At 37.1% G+C, this 27,860-nt stretch overlaps 1 protein-coding gene across 7 annotated transcripts in view; it reads left to right on the forward strand.

Moving 5' to 3' along the window:
- Nucleotides 1–27,860, forward strand: part of ATG5 (autophagy related 5) — an 83,803-nt gene that overhangs the window by 14,453 nt on the left and 41,490 nt on the right. For all 7 annotated transcript variants that reach the window (XM_068402013.1, XM_068402005.1, XM_068402053.1 and 4 more), the window contains 3 exons: nt 2,169–2,247; nt 8,129–8,291; nt 21,921–22,015. In XM_068402013.1, coding sequence (XP_068258114.1) covers nt 2,169–2,247; nt 8,129–8,291; nt 21,921–22,015 — 337 coding nt within the window. The remainder of the gene's footprint in view (nt 1–2,168; nt 2,248–8,128; nt 8,292–21,920; nt 22,016–27,860) is intronic.

Raw genomic sequence — 27,860 nt, forward strand, 5'->3', positions numbered from 1 at the left:
TTAATGAGGGAATACTGGCTTATAGCACAAGGTGGATACATGCTTAAGAGTGGAGTGAGGGAATGTTGGGGGGTTTTTATTCCATATACAGATTGACAAGTCCTATTTTCTTCTCAGCTTCTCTCTTTGTGCCTCCCTTAATTCTCTATCCTGGTTAAGAAACCAGTCTTTATTATGAAGGAAATATAAAGAATAGCTTTAGTATTGTTATATGGAGTGCTATTGTTTCCAGACTCTTAAAAAATGCTTGTAGCTATATCTTAAAAGTAAGTGAAACACGGCATTATGTACAGGCATTACTTAAGGCTTCTATTAGCTTCAGATTAAATGCTAGCATGTGAGAAATGGAATTTGAAGCAGGTCATGTCTTATATCTCAGGATTGCTTTGCTCCTGTTGGGAACTTTACTCTTAGTGGAAGGCTGCACTTCTGAATAGAAAACGATTTCTCTCATGATATACTGTCTTCACCAATCTCGTGTGTTCTGCTGTGGAACAAAATGAATTTAGGGCTGGCCTCCTGCAAAATAAAAACCATATATCAACTGTGCAAAGCACAAGGATTTCGCTGAAGAAAGCTTGAATACATGAACTTTATTTTGTAATCTGCACTGGGTAGAAAATATAGAGGTAGGCCAAGAACTGATGCTTTTTTTTTTTTGTAGCTATCTGTTTTGTTGTATAAATTGAAAGTAATGGAAAGTCATTGTTCGTGTTCATTTAATTATCAAAGGAAATTTGTTTTTTGTTAATTAGCTCACCTGGAAAACTACTTTTTCATGGAACTCTTGCTGAATCCCTGTTGAAGTATTCAAGATATGATTGGCAGTAATAAAGTTAGTGGTAAAAACTTCAGCATTAGCAGTGAATCAAGATAAAGCTGGATATGCATTATCTGTATACTTTATTGCCTTTGTCAGGGAAACACAGTTCTAGATACTTTCTTGATCTTCTTCCTTTTAAGAAGTTACAAATGCAGTAGGTAAGTTGAAGAATTGCAGTACTGTTTTGTGAGTTTTGTTGTTTTTTTGCTGTTGTGAAATGGCTTTGTCTTAGCTTTGGGGTTAGCTCACCCGTAGAGGGTGCTAGAGCACTGCTGCGGGAGAGTTTAGCAGGTCAGGAAATTGGCTTGGCACAGGTGCTTTTAGAGCAGTGAGCTCAGTACTGCTCTCAGGACTTTCAAAACTTATGTACGTGCTTGGCTCTTTGTCCTCTGATCAGTCCCATTTAATTCAGTGGAACTAATGAGTTTACAGTTATCTGTGTGCTTATCTCTTTGTAGGATGAAAAGCTAGTAAGGCTCTTTTTAGTTAAGATTTTTGAAAGATAAGAGAACAGAGCTTGGGGTGCTGGATGCAAAAAAAGAATTTTATCAAAATCTTGCTAGTGTCTGCTTGTGAGAAAATTGCAGAAAGACCTTTTTAGAGTGCCTGTGGAAGTTTTGTCTATGTGATATGTATTCCTTATATTGTTGGAGGCTGTATCCTCTAATGAATTTAGAGGAGACAAAGCTGTAAGACAGAAGTGAGTATTTGGAGGAAGCAGCTTCTTTGTGTAACTCCTTTAATTCAGAATACCACTGAAATACAAAACTTCAGGTTTTTTTCTCCCCTTCCGTTCTTCTTAATTTGATAGTAAAGATATAGAGTTCATCTTGATCTATCCTTTCAGCCCTTTTACAGATATGTCACTTTTTAACTTTACTATTTATTCTCCACAATGACATCAGGCAGTTGGGAGAGGGAAGAGATGTTAAGGGTCAATGTGTTATAAACTCATGGCGTTTAAATATCTGAAAGCGTGTATACTTTTCTGTCAGACCAGCTATTCCTACAGTTATTAAGATTCTTTACTGAACATACTGTTTTGAAGGATTCCACAGAGCAGCTGTAGGCCACTTAATGCTGTTGCAAAACTAGCAGTGTTTTGTGGACACAGTTTGGAGACGACTGGTTTAGATACTGAACATGTAAATTCCAGACTTGATCCTGCCAGAAACTGTCAGTCATTTATACCTGCCTATATAACTTTTCTGAATAAGCAGTAATGAATGTTAATTGTGTGAGTCAAACAGCTAATTTTTTTTCATGTAAATACAGGTATGTTAACTGTTATATGTAAAATTAAATGCACAGCTCTTATGTTCATGTAATATCTCTTTATTTTTAGGCATTACCCAATTGGTTTGCTGTTTGATCTTCATGCATCAAATACAGCCCTTCCTTGGAGCATCACAGTGCATTTCAAGGTAAAATTGAAATACACCCTCAGTTAAGAACAAGTGAGTGTGGGATTATATGAAATTTAGAAGCTAGGAAAAGGTTTCATCATTACGTTATAAATAAGTGAATGGTATGACTGGAAGGGGAGAATGTTAATTTTTTGGGAATCATCTAAAGTTTTCTGTAAACCTACAGCTGTTTTCCATGAGATTGTGTGTGCTTTCACATAATCTTCCTTTGAAAATGGTTCTATTATAATCTGAAAATCCAAAATCGTTTTACAAGATAAGTTATGAGACTATGTCAGTGCAATTGAGTGGCTATAAGGGAAGAATTTTCTATAATGTTTTTAATTCAGTCAGCTTGAGTTGGCTGAAGGTTGGGAAGATTGAGAAGTGCTCATCCTTTTGGGCACATGAGCATGGATATGAGATACTGTAGAAATCCTTCAAGTCAGGGAATGCTGTTGTACTTTATGTGGGTCCCCTTTAGAGAACTGAGTGAAATGAGTTTGGTCTTGTGACAGCTTGGTCACAGGAGAGACATTAGTTTGATTACACTTTGTAAAACCATTAGGTATGACTTCATAGCACTACTGATCTTTGCTCAGAAGAGTACTTGTGCAGAGTTAGCTTTGGTATAGGATTCTTTCGTACTCTGAAATGAATTGAGAGGGTAATCCCAGTTATGTTTTGAAGTCAAAATCACAACTAGAAATCAGGGTATTTAACTTTGAAACTTTAATTTCTCCATTGCAAAAGAAACAATGCAATAGGAAAACTGATCCAAAGGAAAATACTGGGTTAATAGACTTGACATTAGTGTGTGAGATTTGAGGTGAAATGAAAAGCATATTGGGAAGCAGTTGTGTTGAATGTTTTCATTCGAACAATTCTTCTCTTGAAGGTGTTTTAGAAAAGGTCTTGCTAATAGAAGTAGCCTGATTATTTTTGGAAATGTGCACTGAAATCATACATTCTTATGATATGTATTTCCACATGTTGAAACTTTTAAAATGACTGACTGAATGAATCTGAAGATGGGGATGTTTTTGAAACCATTGTAATTGCTACAGTTCTGTCTGGTATATGTCAGAGCTGGGACATAGAAACTTCCAGAGTGTTTTGAAGAAACTGTAGGGTGTCTAGTTTCATAAATCATGATTTAATTGTTACACATTCTGAGAGCTCTGGGAGATTAACAGTGGTAGTGTGTGGATGTTGCCATCCCAAAGTAGAGACGTTTTGAGAAATAAGTTGCAGCACCCCAGTGCTTCTCAATTTCATGTAGTAATGTAAACTGACTTTAATGTCCTTATATTGCTGCTTGCCAGAAGATCAGCTAGTTTAAGTTTGTCTCACAGGTATACATTAAAGATCAGCAGAAATAATTCACGGCTAAGGCAGTATTATTTTAAAAGCTGACATAATTTAGTTTGTAAAATATAACATGTTGGATTAAGCACCTGCTTAATCTCCCTTTCTGTTTTTGATGTAATCTGAAAGTTTATTTAAATAAACCCCTCTTAATCCTTAAAGTAAAAACATAACTGAAATATATCAAAGTATGTCAAAATATTGAAGACATTTTCATGTGTTACAGTTTCTTACAGCTGAATATTTAGGTGTGGGATTCCTGCCTGGATTATTTTTGTCATTTCTATGTAGTTATTTGTCAAAGAGCCACAATTTTTATTTGGCTTAATTGAACAGTATTAGATTTTTCTGGGGTTTAACTTGTGCTGTCATGGCTTTCTCCTTTCTTTTACCAAAGCATGCAGTCAATAAGAGATCTTGAACATCTTTAAAAAGTGGGTTTTAACTTTTTTTTCTCTACATCAGTTTTCTCTGTTTAAAGTTAAAAACATGAAAAAAGGTTATTTCAGTTCAGCAGAAGTTTGAAAGTTGACAGAAACTTGTAATTGTCCTCCTGTGTGTTATATGCAGACCAAATAACAAACACTTATTCTTTGCAGTGAAGAAACAGTTTATTCATTTGTACTTCTGGTATGCAATAAAATAACATGAATTTGTATCTCTAGTAAAGTTGAAATACAGTTACCTTAAATAGTCATAGAAGGACGAGCTTGGACAGAGTCCTAAGGTCTCAATCATAAGAAGCTGTAGTCTGGGAAGTTGCTTTTGTTACCCAGGTATGGCTTTATGGAGAGGAGGGAAACTCTTATCCCATCGGTTAATCTCATCTCATGCTACTTTGTGGCATGCTTAGCGCTATTCATGTTCTCAGCATGGTAACCAACTCTCCAGATTTTGGGCAGGAGATAGGAGGTGGCGAACTACTCTGGAAGTGGTAGCAGGAGGGGAAATTTGGTTGTGCCAGGGGAAAGGCTAACATTTTCCCCTCTACTGAAGCAGTTATCTGCTGGTGCCTGCCTTTCCACCCATGACCTGATGTAGAGGAGAGACTGCATCTGTTTTTGCATAACAACAGCTGTTGTCTAGCGCTTTTCAGCTCAAAATCGGGTCAGGTGGAGTGAAAATGAAGTACGTTTCCATGTAGCATATGGATAAATTGTAGAACTTCTAGGAGACATTGTGGAAGCCAGAAGTATAAATGAGGGTTTTTTAAAATTAATCTTTTTGAAAAAAGACCACTGATGGTAACTAAACACAAATATATGGATGCTCCCTCTGCCACTCTAGATGTTCCTTATGGTTTTAATGCTCTATTATTGGTGTAATTTTGTGTAAATGTAGCCTAATGCAACTAGACTGTCACAGTATAAATAAATGTTTTGTGAACTAGAACTGATAGATAAATATGGGTGGAATGGAGTTACGAAACCAGACGGTTGAAATTACCTGTGATAGTTTTGGAACAGTTTTATGTGAGAGGTCATTTAGTGCTCCTGTCTGTGCAGATGATACCTACTTCTTTATGACCAAGTTTATGCTGCAAGTGTCTGCTGGTATGTAAAACAAAACCAGTACTACTATCAGAGTCAACCCTTAACTTCTTTCAAAGACACAGAACATGGAGGGAGTAAGACATCACCAATAAGAGTACGTTAATTAAAGCTGCTTATGAGGTCTGTTAAAACTTTCTGTAAATCTCATAGTTGTATAGCCAGGGGTGGATACCAGCTTGTTTACAGTTGTCTCTTTAGGGAACTGAATAAAGTTATTTACATTTGATGACCATTTCCTTAAGTAGAAAGTAGGCAAGTAGAATGAAAAAAAAAAAAAAAATAAAACTAGAAGCATACATGTTCTATATTCAAATATAAAACTTATTATTCTGTGCCCTAGTGTATAAATCAGTGGGGATGCCATATTTTCTGTTGGTAATCTCATGTAGGTGAAACTGTTTCATATGCCTCTTGTAGATGCAGCAGTGTTGTTTACTAAGTTATCACTTTCATGTTTAGGTTTTTCAGCTTCTATTCACAGTACTCCATAGAAATGTGTCAGTATTTTTCTTCTAAAGAAAAGAGGCAACAGTGTTGAGACTGTAGGAGTGTCTTCCAGTGTTTCACAGTGTTATCCTTTACAAGCTAGGAAAATGAATCATGCCACACCTTTACTACTGTGGCTAGATTCTTTCCACTAGCTTAGCTAGCTTTGACCAGTTTTAGGTATCTCCTTGCTATACTGCAGACCACACTGTATGTTCTCTGGAACACATCCCCAGGGAGTGACATTCCCTGTAATTTGAAATTCATTGGAGGAAAGTCAGCAGTGAGATGTCTACCTATAGAAAGACAGGAATGTCCAAAAAAGGCCCTGCTGTTCAATGTATTTTGACATATGTGTAACACAGCAGTTGTTGTAACAAACCATTTTCATAAATTTAGCTAAAACTTCAGCTTTTAACTGTGAAAGTCAGTTTCTAGGTTCCTATATTACTTGGCATTAGGCACATTCCACTGTTTTGTCTTGTTTTGAGGGATGCCAGTGTCTCACTTTGAATTCTTGCATTTAAAGAACTTTTTTGAAGTATGCTATTTCTGACTGTTCTTTTCTTCTGGATTGGTTACCAGACTTCACTTTTTTATTTGAGCAAGTAAGTTAAACTTCTGAAAGTATTTTACGGGCCTATACAGATGTCTGCTGGCGAGTAACAATCCCAGTAATGTGTTCCATTCGTCTGGGGCCCAATTATGCTGAGACACTCAGCTTTGTAGGGGAGAAAGGGAGTAAGGTCTGCCCTAGAACTTTCCTTTTTGTTCTGTCCTCTTTGATGTCTTTATACTTGGCCATCCTCATATGAGAGAACAAGCTTTATTTCTGACCTTAGGTTTCTAGTCAGCTCTACACAGATCAGTCCTAAGTAACAATAGCACTCCCTTGGCAAGTTCAACACCAAACCATATATGCTTTGGTGGAAAAGATAGTAGTAGTCTTCTCTTTCCTTTATACTCCCATTTTTGGAAGATAGTCATCCTTTTGATCCACAGTTTCTAGAGTCTGGTTTCATTGTCATAAGGAGGAATCGTGATATGAAATTCCATTATTTAATTTCCAACTCTTTTCAAGAACCTAATGAGGAGGGAACTATCATTCATGTCCTCAGAATTTCCTTCAGGTAAGGCAATCCCCAGCTCCCTTTCATATTGCCAACTGTTAGCAGTTGTTGGATGTTTTGAGTTCCTATAGTTTGAAGCAGTCTTCACTATTTTTTTCCTGGGTTTATGTGGAGGAGGGAAGGTGTGCATTTTTCCAGCATTATATTGCTCCTACTGTGACATGTTAACTATGTTGTAAAAACCTTTGAAAAATATCCTGTATGTATGTACTTGTATTTCCAAAATGGTTTTGCAGTCCCTCACAAAAGCTTTTTTAAACAGCTGATTTGTAATGGGTTAAGAGGAAAGGTCCTATTGTGGAGTAACAGATGAGAACAAAAGTGTAAAAATACATGGCAAGCTCTTGTTATGAAGGGGGATACTCCTGATGCCACTCTGGTTTGGCTCTGGGGTTTGCACTGTTCAGCATGGTCATAAGCAACTGTGAAAAGATTAATAAGGAGGGGATAAAACATGCTGGCTTTTTAAACCTTTGAAAACTAAAGACAATGAATTTGTGATACTGAATGCTTGTATTATTGTAAAATGGCAGGTGAATACTAAGTGTTGATAAAAGAAAAATTGGAGGAAGAACAACCCTAACTTTATACCTATACATTGCTGAACTTCTGATTAGTTACCTTCCAAAGAGATCTTTTTTGTACCTGAGACTTACTACAGTAATTCCTTAATAAATTAATTAGGAAAGGTAGTTGTCGTTCACTGAGGGGACAAAAGATACCTGAGGAGTGGCAACTGTGCATCCGCAACGCTGAAGGCTGTGTGCCCACTAACCAAATAAAAGGGGTATAGAATCAAGTCACATGGGGTAGCAATAGGCACATGTATTAGGTAAAGGTGGAGCTGACAAGTATTTCCAGTATCTCTAAGGAAAAATGTTTGTAAGTGGCATATATGCTGTAGTTCATATATGTGGATGATGATACTTGAAAGAAAGATTTTTTTCAAAGGCCTGTGTAGAAATGACTGCTAAACTGCCATTGAGAGTCAATATGAATTGAGTGCTTGTCACTTCCTTCTCCCCTTTTCTCCTGCTCATTTGAATTGAATGTCTGCTTGAAAACATATTAAAACTCTTCATTTCCTGAATTTTGGATATAAGGGCCTAAATACATCCACTGATGTATTTAAATGTATTTATCCAGTTGAAGTTGGGTGATTTAGAGTAATTTCTGTTTTTTCACTGTAAAACCTTTCTTGTCAGCAGAGTGAGAGAATGGTTGTTACCTTCTTCTGTAAGTAGAAGATTCCAGTGTGCTTCTTTTGTATAAATATAAACCTGATTAAAATTATCATTTATTCTTCGTCTTCTGAGGTGTGTGAATCATTTATTTCTCTTGATCTGTCTTTTCTCTTTGTAGAATTTTCCAGAAAAGGATCTTCTACACTGCCATTCTAAGGATGTGATTGAAGCTCATTTTATGGCTTGTATAAAAGAAGCAGATGCTTTAAAGCACAAAAGTCAAGTCATCAATGAGATGCAAAAAAAGGATCATAAGCAGCTGTGGATGGGATTGCAGAATGGTAAATACAATGCATGAAGTATTAATTATAGTGAGGTCTAGCATGCTAATAAATAATTTCTTAAAATTTTAGTCATGATACAGGATATGAAATGTCATTGTTCTGCACAATTTTAGTCTAATGTCACAGAAAAGATCTGTTTTTTAAAAAAAGTCACCATTTATGTGATAATCCAAATGTGGCTTGAGTTATGCAAGGAACTAAATTGGGTCATAACTCTGTTTTAACAAACCAAAACTAGCAACAAAACAAAATAAATAGATAAATATTATCTAATGTACTTTTGTGCAACTGATGGTCTTTATTTGGGAGACACCTGGGTTGTGTTGTTCAGTATCACTGTCTTGGACTGTAAAGTAAAAAAGTTGTCTCCTCTAGTTTATGCTTAAGGATTGTCACTGATAAACAATACAGGTAAACTTTAAAAAAAGTTTCCCAGTAAATCAATCATTTTACTTTTCCCTCTGCCAAATTTATTTTTTTCGTTGCTGATATTACCGTGGCTTTCACAAAGATTTCTGCATAGAAAAGTATTGACTTGAAAAAGTCAGCAAAATAATTCAGAACAGGATGTTCTAAAATAATTGGTGTTTTTACTTGCACAGATGGCATGAATCTATATTGCAGTGCAAAATATGACTTCTTTTGTTTTTAGTGTTGCCTCTTATCATGGTTCTTAGAGGCCTGTAAGTTGAAAAGCTTTGTAAGTATTTCAGAAACTGCTATCTGGAGTGGGTGGTAACGCCACTTTCGATGCATTTTCCTCATCTCCTGAAGCTGTCGTTATATTATTACTGGTAAATTTATTTTACGGAAGCTGTAAGCACGAAGGTGTTTGTTCTGTGTCGAGATACAAAAACGCTTAGAATTAACATCTTCCTATATGTTTATAAGGAAAATTAAATTAAACGGGAGAAGCTTTGAATGCAAGAAGGCTTGAGGCATGTGTTTGCTTTAGACGGTGAGGTTCCAGATTAGTGTGGGTTTAATATGTTTATTTAATGAGTGCATGGGTTTCCTAATTTTTTTTATTGTTTCGTGGTACTGCCTTTCATATTAAAGGTATTCCTATAATAATTTCAAAGGTTGAGTGCTTATTAGAAACTCTGGTTTCTACTTTTTATTTAATTGGGGGAGAGTTAGAAATTGAGGTATTATCTTAATTTGCCATTTGAGTGGTAAGTTCTTGAGGGATGCAGTACATACCTGCAAAATTTATCAGGTAAGAAATTGCACTTTATCTGGATCAATTGGAAGTACTTCTTGAGAGATTCTTTTTGTATAGATATTAGCCAGCAAACTGCTAATATATTCACTTTTGTGGATTAGCAGTAAATAAAGAGTTCTGGTCTGCTGGAAGCCAGAATTGGTATAAAACCAGATGTTTCCCTAGAGCTGACATTGTTACAAGTCAATTTAAACTGCAATTTTAATAATTCTGTGAAAAAAAAGTATTCTGCTGTAATACTGCTTGTCTTGCAAGCAGTCTAGTTTCAGAGAAGCAAAATGCTGTGCCAGCATAATTTTGTTTTCTGTTCCAAGAATTACTAGCTTTATTGCAAAAAGAAATCCTGTCACCTAGTCCCAGTGCTCATGTGTTCCCAGCAGTGCACTTCATGTGCTCTTTTTATTAACACTTTTTAAAATTAAAACTAAAAGACCTTTAACATGAGTTATGAGTATAATAATGGCAGGAGAGTTGACTACACAATGAAATGGTGTGAGTTAACCAGAAGTTATAGAACCTTGATACCCTCAATATGTAAGGTAAGAGAACAGATATGCGGTGTGTTCTTTCTGTGCTCATCTTAGGCACTATCTTTTAGTTGGTTGTTTGTGTAAGAGTATCTTCAGTTGTAGGGAAACCAGAATTTTACTGTTTTGCTTTATAATGTTAAGAACAGAGGTTGCCTAGCAAGGTTGATTTCAAGAAAGTTTCAGTGCACTTACTGACAAATCGCACCTGTGGAATCTGACACCTAAATGAGAAGATTAAACAATCTTTTGAATACTTTCAAATGCTAATTTTAATTTCTCAGCTCTTCATAAAAGAGAAACAAGAAAAGCTTGTGAAACCAAGAAAACTCTTTTTAAGCATGTTGTATCTTTCAGTATGTTTTTATAGGCTTTCATTTGAGATGTAATAATTTTAAACCTCTTTGTGAAACAGAATGAATGACCACAAAAAAGAAAAGAAAGTAGCATTTGTGATAACTGCCTTGTAAGTAATGATACATCTGCAGTCTTGTCTTTTTTTTTTTTCTGTGAAACTTCAAAAATTTATCTTCAGTTCTTAAATATAGGAAGCATCATTTGTTTAACAAGTGGTAGCAATACTTACAGGATATGTATTAAACTTATGTTTTTGGGGAAAAAAATCCAAATTTGATTGTTTGGAGAAATGTGACTACCAATTGCAAGTGTAATTTGGTATAAATGTTTCTGCTGAGAAGGAAGTACTTGAACAGGTAGCATGAGAAACTTTTCAGTTTTCGGGGAAGAGGCGTAATAGTGAAGTTGTGGCAAAATCTTGTGCTGGTAACAGCTGGTAGGTATTCATAACAACCTTTACATCCCTCCTCCCACCATTTCTGGTTTTGTGTTAATCTGCTACCAGATCAGGAAGGTAAACATACTTTTTTGTCTATTGCTTGTGCTGTGGTTTTACTTGTTCTTCAGACTTAGCCAATTTTTGTTCATAAACCAGGTATTTCTTAGCTAGAACACTTATTTGGGACGGGTACATCTGTGTTGCCCTAATTTTGACCAGTGTCATGGATGTCTGACTGTGGTAGGGAAGTGATAAAGGCAGGCTCTATAGCTATGACCTCTGTTCCTTTGTAAGAGTTGTTAAAATTCTTTCGTCAGAATTGGTGGAAAATGTTACTACTGTTCTTGCTTTAATAGTGTTATGGCCATTTTTATTATGGATAAAGAGGATTTTCCAGTGGGTGTTTTTTTTCTTCTTGCCTTTTGTGTGGAAAAATAAAGGCTTTCAGCTTTGAAACATTAAGACTCTGTGGGCCTAGTGATGACTCAGGATCAAACAAATGAAATCTCAACTGTTTTTAGGGGGAGAGCTATATTTTTTTGCATGGTTCAAAGAATTAATATCTATAGCTTCAGCATATAATGGTTCTGATAAAGGAGGGTTTTTAGATTCAACACAGCTGCTTTTCATCAGTTGTGGAGAGACATAAGCAACCATACCCTGGAATTTTCACAGGCGTCCTTTATAACCGGTGAAGACTAGACTTGGTATTTCTGATACATGAGTGGGGGAAATAAACAGTAAAAACTCATGGCCATTTTTTAAGGCTTCTTTATATATTATAAAATATGAAGTCATTATTTTACTGAAAATGTTATGGAAAAAGAATGTAATGCTCATTCATACTGTAGGGCTTACCAAAAGTCCTGGCCATATTGAAGTGCTCTTATTAAAGGAGAAAAATCCTGCAAACATGCAGAATATGCAGTATTTTATCTTTTAACACATGTGATCCCTTTCTTGTCTTACTGACAGAATTAGGCCTATGCTTTCTTGCATTTCTTTCTAAATCATATCTAAACCAGTCCTGGGTTTTTGAGGGGCAGAAGTCGTGGGTTTTTTGGGTTATCACATTCCTGTTTAGAAACGTTTGAACTGCCAAAAAGGAATAGTGTCGTACATGATCAGCATCTCTTTTGTGTTGTGTACACACGGCCCACTCATGTTTGATATGTATGTTTCTCCTCTTTGTAGAAAACTGGTGGGAGCAATGCAGTTCTTTACCTCAGTCCGAGATGAAATATAGCCATCTTCCAGACTTCCTGCTGAGGCAGGTGTGCCTTTCATCTTCAGCCCGAATCACAGACAAACTGGTTCTATACCTTTACTGCTCCCCTCTTCTGTAGTTTTTTCAGATATTTGGTAGACTTGGATTCAGATTGAGAGAATCTTTGACTGTGTTTCTCTAAATCTATTTTAATTAGGTGTAAGTGATGCAGAACCTTTATTTTTTTGCTGCCTTTTGCTTTCCTTCTTTCCATTCAAAATATGTCATTTCCTGAAAGATGTGTAAGGTCTAACTAAAGTTTGAAATAAACTATCTCTAAAAAAACGGACTTCGTTTTTAAAATGAACTTTCTTTAGTTGTTGAAGGTTTTTTGCTTTGCAGTTTGAAATGGTTCTAAATTACCTTCTGATAGTAAACTCCTGAATTTTTGACAGATGCATTAATATAAAGGTTCCTTAACTTTTAAGAAAAGCTGTATTGTAGAAAAAAGCATCGTACAGGGAAAGCAAAGTCAGTTAGGTAGTTATATGGAGATATGCTCCTCTATTTTCATGTATATAAACAGAGCATAATCAGAGGCAAAGAAGGTATTAAAGTATCCAGGCTATCTAGACTTGGGCAGAGAACTGGAGGATGGGTAAAATTGTCAGGAGTCGTTTTCCCTTTGACTTACTCAAGGAAATCTGTAACAAGCCCTGCTGCTCTGTTCCTGTACAACCTGTGGGTTATACGTTTCAAAAATGGATTATAGATTTTTGCTTAATAGTCATCAGAGCTTTCTTTTTAGCTTAAGTGACAGTACCTACTGAGATCACCTGCTTTTAGGCTACATAGAAAGCTTAAATTTGGTAGTATGTATGCATTTTTGTATAAGAATAAAGGAAAGAAAGTAGTCCATCTTGATGATTTTCTTCCCCTGAACCTTTTCCACATAAAATGATGACCTAGAAATGAAGGGGGGTAGCGTTAAGGAAACACTGTACTTAAAGTGAAACTTCTGTTTTGTGAGTACATTTAGTAAGTGAAAAGAATGTTGGTAAGGTATGGCTCCCTTGTGGATATTGAAAGAAAATGGGGGGAAGGCCTTTTGGGATCTGGCAGATAATCTGATGAGTGAAATGCTGCTTTGTCATACGGTTTTCAAAATGTCCTGTTAACCAGCAAAACTTAAGCAATATGCTTTTATTTCTTTATCTTCAGAACACTATTTTGCTATAAAAACTAATGGATAAATTACAGCATAAAAGTAAATGTGTTAAATACACTGATCTGAAACCTAACTGTACAGTATTAGGGGAGGAATCCCCCTTTGTACTTGGGTTGCATCTGTATTTATAGTATGGCTTATGAGTTAATATTTTTTTAAACTAGAATTTACAGCTATCTATACAAAAGAAAGTTTCTCCTAATTGTTCTCTGGTTGTAAACACCGCTGTTGGAAATTTGTTATAGTGCATATAGGCAAGCTGAGTTGAATTGATTTAATTCATTTGCGCTATAATAGTACTAAAAAGGGAGTGACAGTCCTAGGTAGCCAACCCTGAGGCCCATACCACTGTGCTTGACTATTATTGGTACTTGAGCTAGTTAGCATGACATTTACTTTTGCGGTAATTCCATGTCTTATTTAGCATGGACAGGCCAAGTAAAGCCTATTTGTTCTTTATTTTACAATCTCTACTGCTTTCCTGTGGTATTATATGGTAACATGCCAGCTGAATGCGAATTTGGAGGATATGTAAGATTAACAGGCACATCATGCAGTGGAGATATTTCAGGTAATGACTGTTGTCTAATTACAAGGCAAAATTATGATTACTTCAGATATGCACATTCACGTTGAATGTTGTTACTTTGCTATCTATGACGTGAAGAATATTTCCACATATTTTTATTGCTAGCTTCTGTCACTTACATTAAGTCAAAACAGTTCTAAGGTCCTATCTCTTCATATCCGATAATTACTCTTGCCTGAAGATAGTCTGAGAAGACTAATAAACTTGTGTGCCCTCTTCAGTTGTGGATTCATATTGTATACCATGATCTGTCAAAATACCCAAGTAACCTAAGCGTTTAATAGCAAGAATAATTTAACTGTGGATGGTGGTAATGTGTAAAATAGAAAAGAAAAAAAAATCTTATGTTTTAATGATGCCATACCAGTATTTTAAACTGTGTTCTCAAAAAGACTGGCACTGAACTGTAGTAGTCAGCGAGAGTCAAATATGTATCGGACTCTTCCTGAAGCCCTTGATAATCATAATCATCTGAGTTTTTATTGTACAAGAATAAGAATGGTGAGTTTAGATGGCTAAAGTCCTATAGAGACAGGTTTTTAAATAGCTGAGAAATGAGAGTAACCAGCTGTGAATACTGTTTCTCAATAGCACAGTACAGTTAGTTTTGAAGTGTTTAAAATTTTTGTCTTTCATTAACAAAGCTGCTTCATGCTTGAGGCATACCACACAAAACGGAGAAAATTCCTGCTTTGGGCTGAGACCAATGGCATGAAGTTCAACAAGGCCAAGTGCTGGGTCCTACACTTAGGCCACAACAACCCCATACAGCGCTACAGGCTGGGGGAAGAGTGGTTGGAAAGTGGCCCAGTGGAAAAGGACCTAGGGATATTGGTGGACAGCCGGCTGAGCCAGCAGTGTGCCCAGGTGGCCAAGAAGGCCAACAACATCCTGGCTTCAATTAGGAATAGTGTGGCCAGCAGGACTAGGGAATTAATTGTCCCCCTGTACTTGGCACTGGTGAGGCCACACCTGGAGTACTGTGTCCAGTTCTGGGCCCCGCACTTCAAGAAAGATGTTGAGGTGTTGGAGTGAGTCCAGAGGAGGGCAACAAAGCTGGTGAAGGGTCTAGAGGGTATGTCCTATGAGGAGCGGCTGAGGGAGCTGGGATTGTTTAGCCTAGAGAAGAGGCTGAGGGGAGACCTTATAGCTCTCTACAACTACCTGAAAGGAGGTTGTAGCAGGGCGGTGGTCGGCCTCTTCTCCCAGGCAGCTAGCAACAAGACTAGAGGACATAGCCTCAAGCTGTACCAGGGGAGGTTCAGGTTAGACATTAGGAAAAATTTCTTCACAGAAAGGGTCATTAGACATTGGAATGGGCTACCCAGGGAGGTGGTGGAGTCACCATCCCTGGAGGTCTTTAAGAAAAGACTAGACGTGGCGCTTAGTGCCATAGTCTAGTTGACACAGTGGTGTTAGGTCAAACGTTGGACTCTATGATCCCAGAGGTCTCTTCCAACCTAGTTGATTCTGTGATTCTGTGAAAATTAACTTTTTATAAAATTGGTTAAAATTGCTCGCCAGTCAGTAAAACTATGTATGCATGTAGAGTCTTAGACAGTCTTAGTGCTTGTTAGAGCATGAGTCAGTAGAAAATATACTTTCTTTAATGTTAAGAAAATACACTTTGTATCCTTGACTTGCAGCTGTAGCTCTCTGTACAGTACAGTTTATTTGATTATATGTATGTGTTTGATTAAACCCTTAGTGGGTTTATTTATGACTAAAGGAAAAAGTTGGTGGGAGCGGTTGATAGACTGGAGGGCAGATCTGCCATTCAGAGGGACCGTGACAAGCTGGAGCAGTAGGCAAGCAGGAGCCTCTTGGAGCTCACAGATGCAAGTGCAAAGTGGTGCACTAGGGACAGGAAAAGCCCAAGACATCGGGGCAGGCTAGGGACTGACTGGGAAGCAGCTTTGTGGAAGTGGGTAGTGGTGAACAAGAAGCTGAAAGAAAAGTCTGGCGTGTGGTGTTGCAGAAATGAAGATTAACCAGGGAGCTGCTTTAGCCCTTGTGTCCCTCAGAATAGAGCCCGATGGTGAGTAACTCTTCCCCTCGGCTCAGCGCTTGTAAAGCTGCGTGGGGAATGCTGTGTCCTCTTTGGGACCTCAGGACAAAAGAAATGTGAGCAAACAGAAGAATCCAGCAGACTGCTGCTAGGATGATTAAGGGGCTGGAGCATATGCTATATTAGAAGAGAGTGGGGGAACTGCGTTGTTTAGCCTGAAGTCAAGGAGGCTGAAGATGGATCTAATAGCTCCTTTCTGTTACCTAAAAGGAAGGCTTGTAGAGCAGATGGAGTCAGACTCCTCTCAAACATGCCTCCGTTGGTGGTGGAATTGGGCAATTACAAAAAAAAAAGTTACAAGTTGCAGTAGAAACAGCTGATGGGATATTAGGAGAGTGAAAGTGGTTGAGTGGAAACCTGTGGAGGTGGTCAAAACTTGACTGGGCATGGCCTTGAGCAAACTGATTTAACTCTGTGTAGACAGCTCTTTTTTTTGGGCAGGAGCTTTCGTTCTAAAGCTTGCCCTCCAAAGGCACTTCTGATCCAAAGTTTTTCTATGGTTCTGATATGTGAGTTGAAGAGTCTTTGGTCTCTTAGTCAGTGCTATGGTTGGTTCTGCCCAAGTACTCCTAGCTGTGCATCATTTCTGTGGTTCATATTGTTATTAGACAGTGGTGAACCACTGAGAATAGACAAAAGTTTTGTGTTTTTTAAACTCAAGGATTGGACACATCTTTATGCAAGCTGCAGATTGGTATTGCTTGCATAGAGCTAGAGATACAATTCAATTCCAAGCATTTTTTTTTAATTTATACAACTAGGTGGCTTTAAGAAGAAACCATGAATAGTCCAGACAAAAAATCGTGCGTATATGCTACCCTGAGGGCTATGCCTGTTTGTTCACTTTTTTACTTTCTAAAAAGATACTGGAAAATAAAAGCATGAAGTAATGAATTACCATTTCCTTTTTGAATTTGAACAATCTTTCCCTTGTTTTTGCATTAATTCTTTCTGTTATTTAAACCCTCTCTGCAGTCTTCTTGAAATATATCCAGTTCTGGAGTCAGTATTCTGATAGCAGTTGCATCAGTGTCAAATACAGAAACAAAATACTTATTATTAAGATATTTCTGTTGATAAGTTTAAAGATTAGGGTGGGTCGTCTTAGTTCTTATGCCCACTGTTCTGCAGTGGGAACTCCATTTTAACTGGCCATACACTGTGACCACTGTGTCTTGTTGCAAGTTACTTGTAGATATAATTTCTCATTCTGTGATAATTGGCCATATTTGTGTGTGCTGCTTTAAAGCTATGCTGCATTGAAATGCATATGTTGATTGAAAGCACTCGAGCAGTGCCCTTTGCCATCTTGGTGATCCATCCTGGTTACCATTTTCGTAGAGTCAAGGTGGGTGGAAGAGACGCATTTAATGTCAAGATCCACGTGAAATTTCAAGTTGTTTGAAGCGTGACAGTGCTTCGAGTTTCAGAGAATGACTGTAAGACACTAGCACGAATGAAACTGATTTTTCTGGTTATCTGAAGATCATTGCCCCCAGGTCTCAACCTGAGAAAGAGGCCCAGCCTTGAAAATTTCAGCCTGGACTACTCCTTAGTTAAAACTGCGTAATATTAGAAGGTTCAGCAGTTACTGTCTGTTAACAAGCAGCTACGACTGGAGTTACTAAAAACTTTTTAACAGTTATAAATTTGGATTAACTTCAGTGATTGCTAAAGGGTCTCTGGTCTTGCTTAATGGAGGAAGTTACAATTCTCGAAGTGTTTGCCTGTAACAGTCTTTTTGTAAACTGTTTTAAAGGATGCTTTAAAAGCATGAACTATTTCAGTGATAGATTTCTGAACATTAAATGCATAATGTGGAACGCTCTATTTGTTAATTTATGTTTGAGGTTTAATTTGTTGCTTGCTTAATTTGTGTATTCTGGATGACATGATGTTCTTGTAATTTTGCCAACTCTTACTGTTTCTAGATATGTAAATATATAGCTGTCTTTAGATTCTGTGCATCTCTATTGTACTGAGGGCTAATAATGTCTATCTGGTGTTTGGGCATGCAGTGACTGCATTTCTAATGAATGAATATTTATAAATAAAAGTGACTTAGCTGATAGATTTTTTTCAACTGGATCTCTCCTCCATTATTTGGTTATTAACTTTCTGATCTTTGACGTAAAATACAGGGAGAAAAGTTTTTTTTATATTTCACTTTAGGCAAAGTTATATAACAACCATCCTCTCTTGTTTAAGAAATATGCTTAGTAGTATCTGAAACTTTTATACTGTCACTAATCTTGATTCTGTTTGAATCTTATTGCCATTAATTTAAATATTGTTATTTAGATATGAACATCTGCCTTTTGCAAGTACTGGTTTTTGCTAATACAGAAACTTTTAACACATCGGTCAAGCACTTTCTTAAAAACAGGTTGTGGAAAACAAAAGTAATCAGATTTGACTGTTACAGCAGTTTAGATATCATGTAGACTGCATAAGCTTTTCAGGAGGGAGGGAGAAGAGTGTGTAAAGTGCTTTTGCTGATAGGTAGAGAACTCTTCCTTGTTTACTGGCTTGATGAACACTCAGTTTTGTTTTGATTGTCAGACTTCTGGCCAGCACCTTCTGTCTTTAAGGTCTGTCTAGCCAAAGCACTAATTATTCTTATAGCTCATTGTAGCATTGATAGCTTTCTTAAGTCGGTTTTGCATAAATAGGAGGTACTGACAGCCAAAAATGGGAGAATGATGAATTCTTTCACTTACATTTTCAAGGGGATTGGGGGGGAGGGTGTTGGGCAGTGTTGCGTTTTTTGTTTGTTTGTTTTAAGCTTTGAGTCTTCAGGGTTCTGCGAAAGCAGTTATTTTGGGATTCTGTATTTTGGAGCTTTAGGATTCTGGCATTCAGCCAATGCTCCTGATGATAATAAAAGCTCTTGCCAGGTCATATATACCAGTATGCAAACTGGATAGCCTTTTCCTGCTGCTTGCTTTAAAAATTTGTGTTCATTTTCTTACACCCAACTCAGTTTCCTGTAGTAAAAATATTGTATCCATGAAAAGATGTTTGGAGGACACCAATATAAGATTGAGGATGAATTAGCTTAGATGTCTTCAGACAGTGCTGCACACACAGTGGAGATGTGTCTTAAGATGTCTGACTCCATTATGTCTAGCTAATTTACTAGAAAGTTTTTAATTCACCGGGATATGGGGTGGATTGACAGAACATGATTACAAAATGCAATGTTTGTCATTCAGCTGTTGCAGATTTATTGCTGTTATATTTAGAAACTACAGAAGCTATTAAAAATTTAAACATCTTGATAAAACAATAGATTGTCTTGAGCATTGTCTGAGTGTTCAGGGAATAATCTGAGAAGTATAAATTTGTAAATTTACCTGCCTTGAATAAGATTACCTGCATGATTTCTGGGAGGTGAGGAAGCTGGAATGAAGAACAGAAGTGAGTTAGCTATACATTACTACTGTTTAACTTTTTTTGTCCTTCAAAGATTCACTTGTTTGCCATGTATGCCACAAGGGATAATATACTTAAGCTCCTACCGTAAGTCTGTTACTTGTTCAGAATTTCCTAGAAAAGAGTCATAGAATGGTTTGGGTTGGAAGGGTCCTTAAAGATCATCTAGTTCCAACCCCCCTGCCACAGGCAGGGACACCTTCCCACTAGACCAGGTTACTCAAAGCCCCATCCAACCTGGCCTTAAACACTGCCAGCGAGGGGGCATCCACAGCTTCACTGGGCAACCTGTGCCAGTGTCTCACTACTCTCATAGTAAAGAATTTCTTCCTAATATCTAATCTGAATCTACCCTCTTTCAGTTCAAAACCATTACCCCTTGTCCTATCACTACATGCCCTTGTAAAGAGTCTTTCTCCAGCTTTCCTGTAGGCCCCCTTCAGGTACTGGAAGGCTGCTAGAAGGTCTCCCCGGAGCCTTCTCTTCTCCAGGCTGAAGAGCCCCAACTCTCTCAGCCTGTTTTCTTGTTCTTCTGATCCATAAGATGTGTTGCTCATCTCTGAATTTTGAAGACAGTAAGCTGTTTACCCAGCTTTCCTAGTTACTGTAATATGAGCATTAAACAAGTAAAAGAAATTAATAATTGTTTTATTTTTGTTCAGGTAGGATGTCTCCAAATATGTAGATTCCTTATTTAAGAGTCTACTGAAGCTCACTAGCTTAAGTAGGTCTTGATTGTTTTGTTTTGTGTATCACCATAGTTTTATCAACAGAGTTTATAATCACAAATGGTAATTGAAGTATAAATCAATTAATGCCTACTGTAGGATGCCTGTCCACACAATCTGTAGTGAAAGCTGTAAGCCATTCTCAACGCTGTCTCCAAGAATGAGGGAAGTATGCTAAATCTTCACCTTCCCACTGACTGAGTTCATGAGGAGGATGCAGTCGTTCTGTGTGTCAGACATTGTGAGAGTAAACCTCTGGCTCTGCAGGCTGGGGTTCCCAAATGCAGGCTTGCTTGGGTACAGTCAGCTCCAGGGTCATCACTGTTACTGCCACCTGCTGACCTTCCCAGCCGGTGAGCTATGGGGCCGTGCCCTGCTATGGGGTAGCACCCTGCATCCAGACAGCTAGCTCCTCAGCTGGGGCAGGTGCCTTCGAGGTGGTGCTGACTGCAGCTCAGGTAAATGCTTGTCAAGAGGCACTTGCTGCTAATCAGGAAACAAGGGTGTGGAAGTACTTTCTGAGATAAGTATCAGGAAATGCTCCTACAGGATACCTGGCAGGAGTTTTACAGTTTCTTGGAAATTCCTGCCTTGTGTCACATTCAATCAGGAAAAACAACATGCTATAAACCCTGCAATGTCTATTACCTATGTCCTTTAGTGCACTGACAGGCATCTGTGCTGTATGCTGGAGTGAAGCAAATCTCAGACTTTCTTAATTTTTTGCAATTGCTTTAATTGTTATCAGCAGTTTTGGAAGCAGGAATAACCTTTGTTCAGTGACTAGATTCCTGAATTTTACCTTGCTTCAGGGGGGCTGAATTCTGTAACGGTTGTATCGCCAGGCTTCTTGGGACTCAGCTGAACGTTGCGCCAAGGAGAGAAAATCGGAGACTCTGTGTTCCATCTGAAAAAGTGTCCACTGTGTTTAGTGTTTTGGAGAGTTAGGACCTGGAAGGAAATTTATCCCTTGCTCTTCCCTGTCTAAAGCTGCCTTCTCCAGTAAGGCTAGTGGCAGCTTTATTCATCTTAGCTCTTCATGTTCCTTTCTGTCACCTTTTATATTGGTTGTTTGCTTGATTTGAATAATTTATTTGCATGTATAAAAGGTTTTACTGCTCTAGACCTATGCTGTCCTTAGTACACTTCAAGTGCAATAAACTATTCAGGTCTTGTAATGTCTGAACAGGATGAAATGGTGTGCTGCCTCAGGCTACTTTGCTAAACCTAGTTACTTGGATGATATTAACAAAAATGTGTTTCAAATGTAAACTGTTATTTTCAGGTTGTGTCATGAAACTGGCAGTATATTTTTTGATTATATCATACATTGTTGTAGATTATTTTAAGATTTACTAATCCAAATGTAAACCCCTCAAGAAGTTTCTCAACTGCTTTAGTTTCTCTGTACTTTACACCTATTGTTCATCTATAGTTAAGAACAATTAGATATTTTTAACAAACTGTAAGACAGTGTGGACCAGTAGCAGCAGAGTGTGGAGAAACAGGGACTGTTAATTGAGGTAATGAAATCCTTAATTTGTGGCCCAGTATTTCTCTAAGAGTGGGAGATACGATATGAATTCAAGTTGCTTCCTCTTTCAGTTTAGTAAGTCGCCACACCACTATTTTCATAGGAGAATGCAGTTGACTTACGTTTGGCTTCAGGCTAAATAGGGAAGAGAACTGTGGGGAAAATTTGTACAGGTCAAACTTCTGTAAGAAAAGTTTGCATGTTGTTCCAGTTGTGTCTCATTTATCCCTTTTAGCTGAAAAAGAATATATGTTATTAATATTAACAAAATCCAATTTTACCTTTACAGATAAATTTGAGCAGTTTTGGGCAATAAATCGAAAACTCATGGAGTATCCCCCAGAAGACAGTGGATTTCGATACATCCCATTTAGAATTTATCAGGTAGGAGACAATGAAATAAAACCACTTTTACCAAGCTCTTCCACTGAGGTGTCATACATCATAATCTGTTTTCAGAATTAGATGTTCCCTTTTCTAACATTATGGTAAAACTTTGCTTGTCTTTGCTGGACCCTTGAGTTGTATGAGTTAGCAAAGACAAAATAGACTGTATTTATTCTAATAGGTAATTATCATTCATTATGTGATAGGTGTGTAATACCTGAGAATGTGCTAAGTCTGGTATACATGATGTATGTTTATTTAAAAAAACTAATTCTGTCATTAAAAATAACTGCCAACTATGAAGACTGCTTTGAATGCAAAATGCCCTCTGAAAGGTCTTAAGTCAGACATTACAGGAGCAACACTTTTTCCTCAACCACCATGTAGGCTTCTTTTCTTGTTGGCATTATACAGTGAAAGTAATGGCATAGGTCTTGCATCTAGTTCTTACCTTTGTCTTCTAATTATATGTTTTACAATCCAAAACTAGCTTTGAATATTTTTTTTCTGTTTTAATACCCCAATGCTCTATTTTTCTAAGCAGTTTATTTGGAGACATATTCCTTGGAATCCTTACAGTTTTTCTATATCCGCTTAGTTTTTATAGCGTTACGGTCATGATGAAGTTTGGAATTAAGTATGGTTAAAAGCCTATACAGGCTTACATTTAAGTTTTGCACCTGTAACTATCAAAAAAAGTCCTTTATTCATAGTACTGAATAGTCTGATACTACTTTGTAACAGATTTTAATGACCAGACAAACCTATACAATCTTGCAATGGGATTGAAGTAACTTTTAATGTTAGATATAAGACATTTACCGTCATAGTGAAACCTTAGATTGAGAACGGAAGTCAGTTATTTTGTCAGAGATCATAGCAGATGGCAAGGTTTGTATAAATATCAAAAAGTATGTATCACGAAAAGTAGTTCACTCACAGCATTTTGTTTGGTTGGTAACTAAGTTGTTTGTTTGTTCTCTGATAGGTGTTGGTTTGGGTTTTTAAGTCTTTCCATAGAAATCACGTAAATGGGTTTGCGAAATGGAGGTTTCGCTGTCTGAAGAAGGTACAGACCTTTAAGCCCTGAGGGAAATTTTTTACAATATCACATGATTTCATGCTAGTAAAGCTTTTTTTAAAAAAGAAAAAAAAAAAAGAAAAAACCTAATTCAGTAATATCTATCTCTTTAGCCAGTAGTACTTCTCTTGATTCTCATTATCTTTTCAACTGGAAACTCTTACTTGCTGTAGTTTAAACCCAAAATACCTAACTAAAAATAGGAGACCAAACACAAATAAAGATGATGCTGAGACAGCCTTTGAGAAGGTTGGTGTATATTATTTTCAGTAAAGCTGCTGTTAATATTTCTAAATATTTTCAGTAATGTTCCTCTTTTTTAAAATGTGGATGCAGGTGTTTCTAGCTTTTGCTTGGTTTGTTGGTTTGTGTACTGATTACTGCTCTTCATAAAAGTCTATGTATTTGGAGGAATTTTCAGAAAGTGTTAGGAAGGGTGAGATTACAATTTGATTCCAAGCAAGAAGTTAATTCCTGTAGTTTTAATGTAATTTTACAGTACTTAGTGACAGACTTGCATATGCTGAAGTAACTGATTCAAAATTATTCTTAAGATGTATTTAACCCCCACCCTGACTGCATTTAATTTCCATTAGTGCTGGTAGAAGTCAGCTTTACCTTCTAATTGGTTGCTTGCATATCCCTACATAAATACCTGAAACCCAATTTAGCCTGGGTTTGTATTACAGTGGACATTTATTCCCTATGTGTTTTCACATAGTGGTTTTGTAGATACTTAAGGATATACAGGTCGATGGCAGGAAATCACTAGGCATTGCCTTCAGTGGGGAGAGTTTGTTCTCTTATTGCCCATACCTTCTATTACCCCAAAATTATTAGAAGGAAATTCTGTGAAGGGAACTGCCTAGATTGTATTTTGTCAGTATGAGGTGGATGAATTTGTTTTCCTTCAAAGAAATGTACTAGATTATGATACCAACTAAGAAAAATCAGTCTTAGCAACGATTAAATGTGACTGGGAAAAGTTGCTGCAGAAAAAATGCATGCAGTAAAGTGATCTGACATGCTTTTCACTGAAGGCCTGATATTTTCAGAACTCAAAGGCCCTTTCATTTGTAAAGCTTGTCTATTAAAATACATTTCTAAAGAATAATATGAATCATACCTCGTGTGGTATCCAAATCTGATGGTGTGTGTGGGAGAAAGAGATGGCAAAAATACGAACATCATACTTGGGTAAGTCAGAACTAAACTAACCACAGGTAATTTTAAAAGCCGTTGTCCAGCACCTCTTCTTTTAAGTATAGCAGCTAAGATTGGACCAAAATCCTGGCATCTACTGTACAAGATGAAGAAAAAGACTGAGTATCACTAAGGATCAACTCATTTGCAACTTTACAAGTTAGCTAAGAGATCTTGGAGATTTTATCGCGAGCTGTCATAGTCTAAACTATGTTGTAGGGAGCTTACACCAGATGAAGCTTTGACATAGGTGGAAACTTTTTCTACCAGAGACAGTTTAAAAATAGTGATTATATTTTAGTGACACTTTTACTTACAAGCGTACAAAAAAAAAACAGTGCTTCACTTCATCACTTCAGAGATACAAGCTGCTGTGTCCTCAGTTGACAGTTGCACGAAAACTTTTTTGCCTTTTGTCTGATAGTACTGTTGAATAGAGTGCTTTTTTCACTTGTTCTTTAATAGCAAGAGAGAAAATAATAGTAATGTTTTGAGTATATTATGCATTTAAGAGTGTTGCTTTTCTTGTACAGTACTAGAGCTAGTTTGGCTTGAGGACTTTCTCCCCATGTTTACAAGACCAGCTGGTTTTGCACTTTCTAATTGAACAAACTATATGGCTGATGTATGGCAGGAAGTTTTCATCAGTCTTTGGCTCCAGGCACTGTGACAGGGCGTATTAGTCAGGCACTGGAGAGGAGTTTCTACGTGCTGATAGAGACTACCCTGATGAACTACTGTTTGCTGTCTATGCTGCAGATGGGAGCACTCTGAGTCTCAGTTGTTGTGCACTCATCGCCCAGTGTCATGCTCACCCACTTGCTCGTGCTTGCTCTCTCCCTGTCAATCTTCCTCCTTTCCTCTGGAGTCTGCCCTCAGAGTATATAGGATTTAAAGTTGTAAATAGTATTTCATTCTCGAGAATAAAATTACAAAATATGTGAAAGAAAATGCATTAAAACTATTCATTAGAAAAGCTCAGAAGGACTTGTAGAGTTGCACTTGGCTTAAGGCAGGCTGGTTGTTGTGTGTTTGCCAGCCCAAAAGGGGATGATGTGGGATTGTTTATTTGCTTGTTCTTTTATTTGGGTACTGGGACATGCCATGGTACTGGAATGAGCATTTCCTTTGCCTCTATTTTCTAAGGGTTTTGATTAGGTTATTAATTTTACTGCCTAATTACATCATAGGCCTTAGCTTTGAACAGGTTTTTCCTATCATAAGTCCTGTAAGATGTTGTGATTAAATCATACAGTCACAAATTGTTGTGATGTTTATCTGCCTTATCTGCCCAGTAACATGGGTGAAATTCTCCACACTTAATAATACATCAGTTAAGTCCAACACTTTGCTCGTTCTGTCGAAGTTGCAGTATTGAGATGTCTAAATAGACTTAAATGTCTACCATGACCGGTCCTCTAAAAATAGCAAGGTAGGAGGGCGAAATGAAATATTCTAAGACGTTATTAATATCTGGCTCAATAAATGAATCAGAAGACCAAGTGTGGCCCTTTCCCAAGCAATGAAGGACTGTTTTATTCGTATTTCCACATTAATTGGCAGAGCTCAGATAATCAATTGCAAAACCCATTACAAATATGCAAATCAGCATCACAATTTGGCCCATATTATGACAACTACTCAAAACTTGATCAAAACAGTTTGTTTGGAAAGATACTGGGTCCACTGCTAAAGTTTTCAAGTAATAATGAATCCATCCTTTTATGCTAGTAGGTTATTAAAATAGGGGTTTTTTTTGGGTGAAAATCCTCCATTGCAGTTCAAGGCTGAATTTGTCTGACTTCAGCTCCAGTTTCTAGATTTTGTTTTGCCTTATACCACTTTAAAGTCATCTGACTTTCTAACCTCCAAGTTCACTTACGGAGTGATTTCAATAGCTTCAGTTTTCTTTGGTAAGCTGAATCAATTGAGCTCTTGAAGCCTCTTGTCATGAGTCTTGCTTACCAGGACTGAAGTTGTTTTTTTTAGTCATCTTTTCAAACACTAGCTGATATTTTGATAATCCTCAAGATTAGTATTGAAGCTAGGGAGACATAGAGGCCAAAAGTAAAGTTTATTTCTATAGGATTTTAGATCAAAAATACTTCAAGCACTGGTGGGATAGGGGTAAATTTAGCTGCTACTTGAAACTGCGAATCTGAAAATTTTTATGAAAGAAGTTGAAATGCAATGACTTGTCAAGCAAAAGAACTAGAAAATCTAAGTGCTGTTGACCTGAAGAGGGCAACACAACACAGCAAGTTTCAGCATCTTGTTGGCTACTGCAAAATGCTCTTGAATAGACCTGTGTGTAATACCTTATTTAACTTTTTTCTTACTTATTAAAAATGACGTTTTCATAAAGAACCTGCTGAAAATAGATCCATTTATTTCTTAAAAACTTCCTTTTACAAAGAGGAAGTTTGAGTGAATAGCAAAAAAAAAAAGTGAAATGGTGGTTGGTTTGTGTAACAGAGCTGTGCTCAGCTGAATTTCTGTGCTGAAAAGAAATGGACACTGATTCATCATCAATTGAGTACACAGAAGGACTTAATCTAATAACTGATGGTTCTGCACTGAAGAAACCCTAGCACACTGTCACCAGTTTTAAATTACTTCAAAATCAAAGCTCTATGAATGAGAAAGTTTAAAAGCTTTGGTAGGCAAATATTTTTCCTAGTGCCTCATTATTGGAAAAAACCCCAACCTTCTAATCAAGTATTGCAAATGGGCAGCATGATCCATAAGTTGCTATGAATACTTGTTTTCTGAACTTGATTGCTTAGCTCTGTGCTGAAAGTAATAGCAATTTGACAAGTTGCAACCTTGAGTTGAAGGTCACTGTCACCACGGTTGAGGTTCCATAATTGTGTCAGCTTTTCTGGTCCATCTAAGTGCAAAGTGAAATGGGCTAGCTCAAACGAATGCTGTTAAAGAATACTTTTTTACATGTTTTGTATTAAGGAATGTCTATGTAGATCTTTTAAAAGACTTAAGGAACCCATGTGAAAGATCAGCCTTGTGCCTTTAAGAATCTCAGTACAGGATGGGGGCTGTCAATCAGAGTTTAAAAGAAAAATTCTGGGATTATAAACTGTATTTGTTGTCAGAGATGTGACTAAAGTTTACATAAATATGCCCAAGTTACCTGTAAAACTGTCAGTCTGCCTAGTTCAAAGCTATTGTAAAAGTTGCATAGTGCTCAGGGAAGGAGGCACAGAGGAGATGGGGCTATAAAACCTTCACTTGGGTAGCTTCTCTGAGCCGTGGTTGAACTGTTACCAAGCTGGATAGTTTTAAGCTAGCTCAGGCTTGTCGGTAGGAACTACAGTAACGCTTCTGAGTTGAATGTAGATGTAGCTTGTATATAAAGAATAAAGTAGTTTTGCTTGTGTGAAAAATAGTTTGTTTGAGGTTCTGAATTACATTATAACTAGTTTAAAACAGTTTAGGGATATACTGGATTCTGCGTATTGGGGAAAACTGGGTAGTATTTTGTTTTAAATCCTTTTTTTATCTTATCAGATACTCCTAGATCTTAGAAGAATCTAGGTGTAT

This window comes from Nyctibius grandis, chromosome 1 (assembly GCF_013368605.1).
Source record: "Nyctibius grandis isolate bNycGra1 chromosome 1, bNycGra1.pri, whole genome shotgun sequence".
NCBI classification, from domain to species: Eukaryota; Metazoa; Chordata; class Aves; order Nyctibiiformes; family Nyctibiidae; genus Nyctibius; species Nyctibius grandis.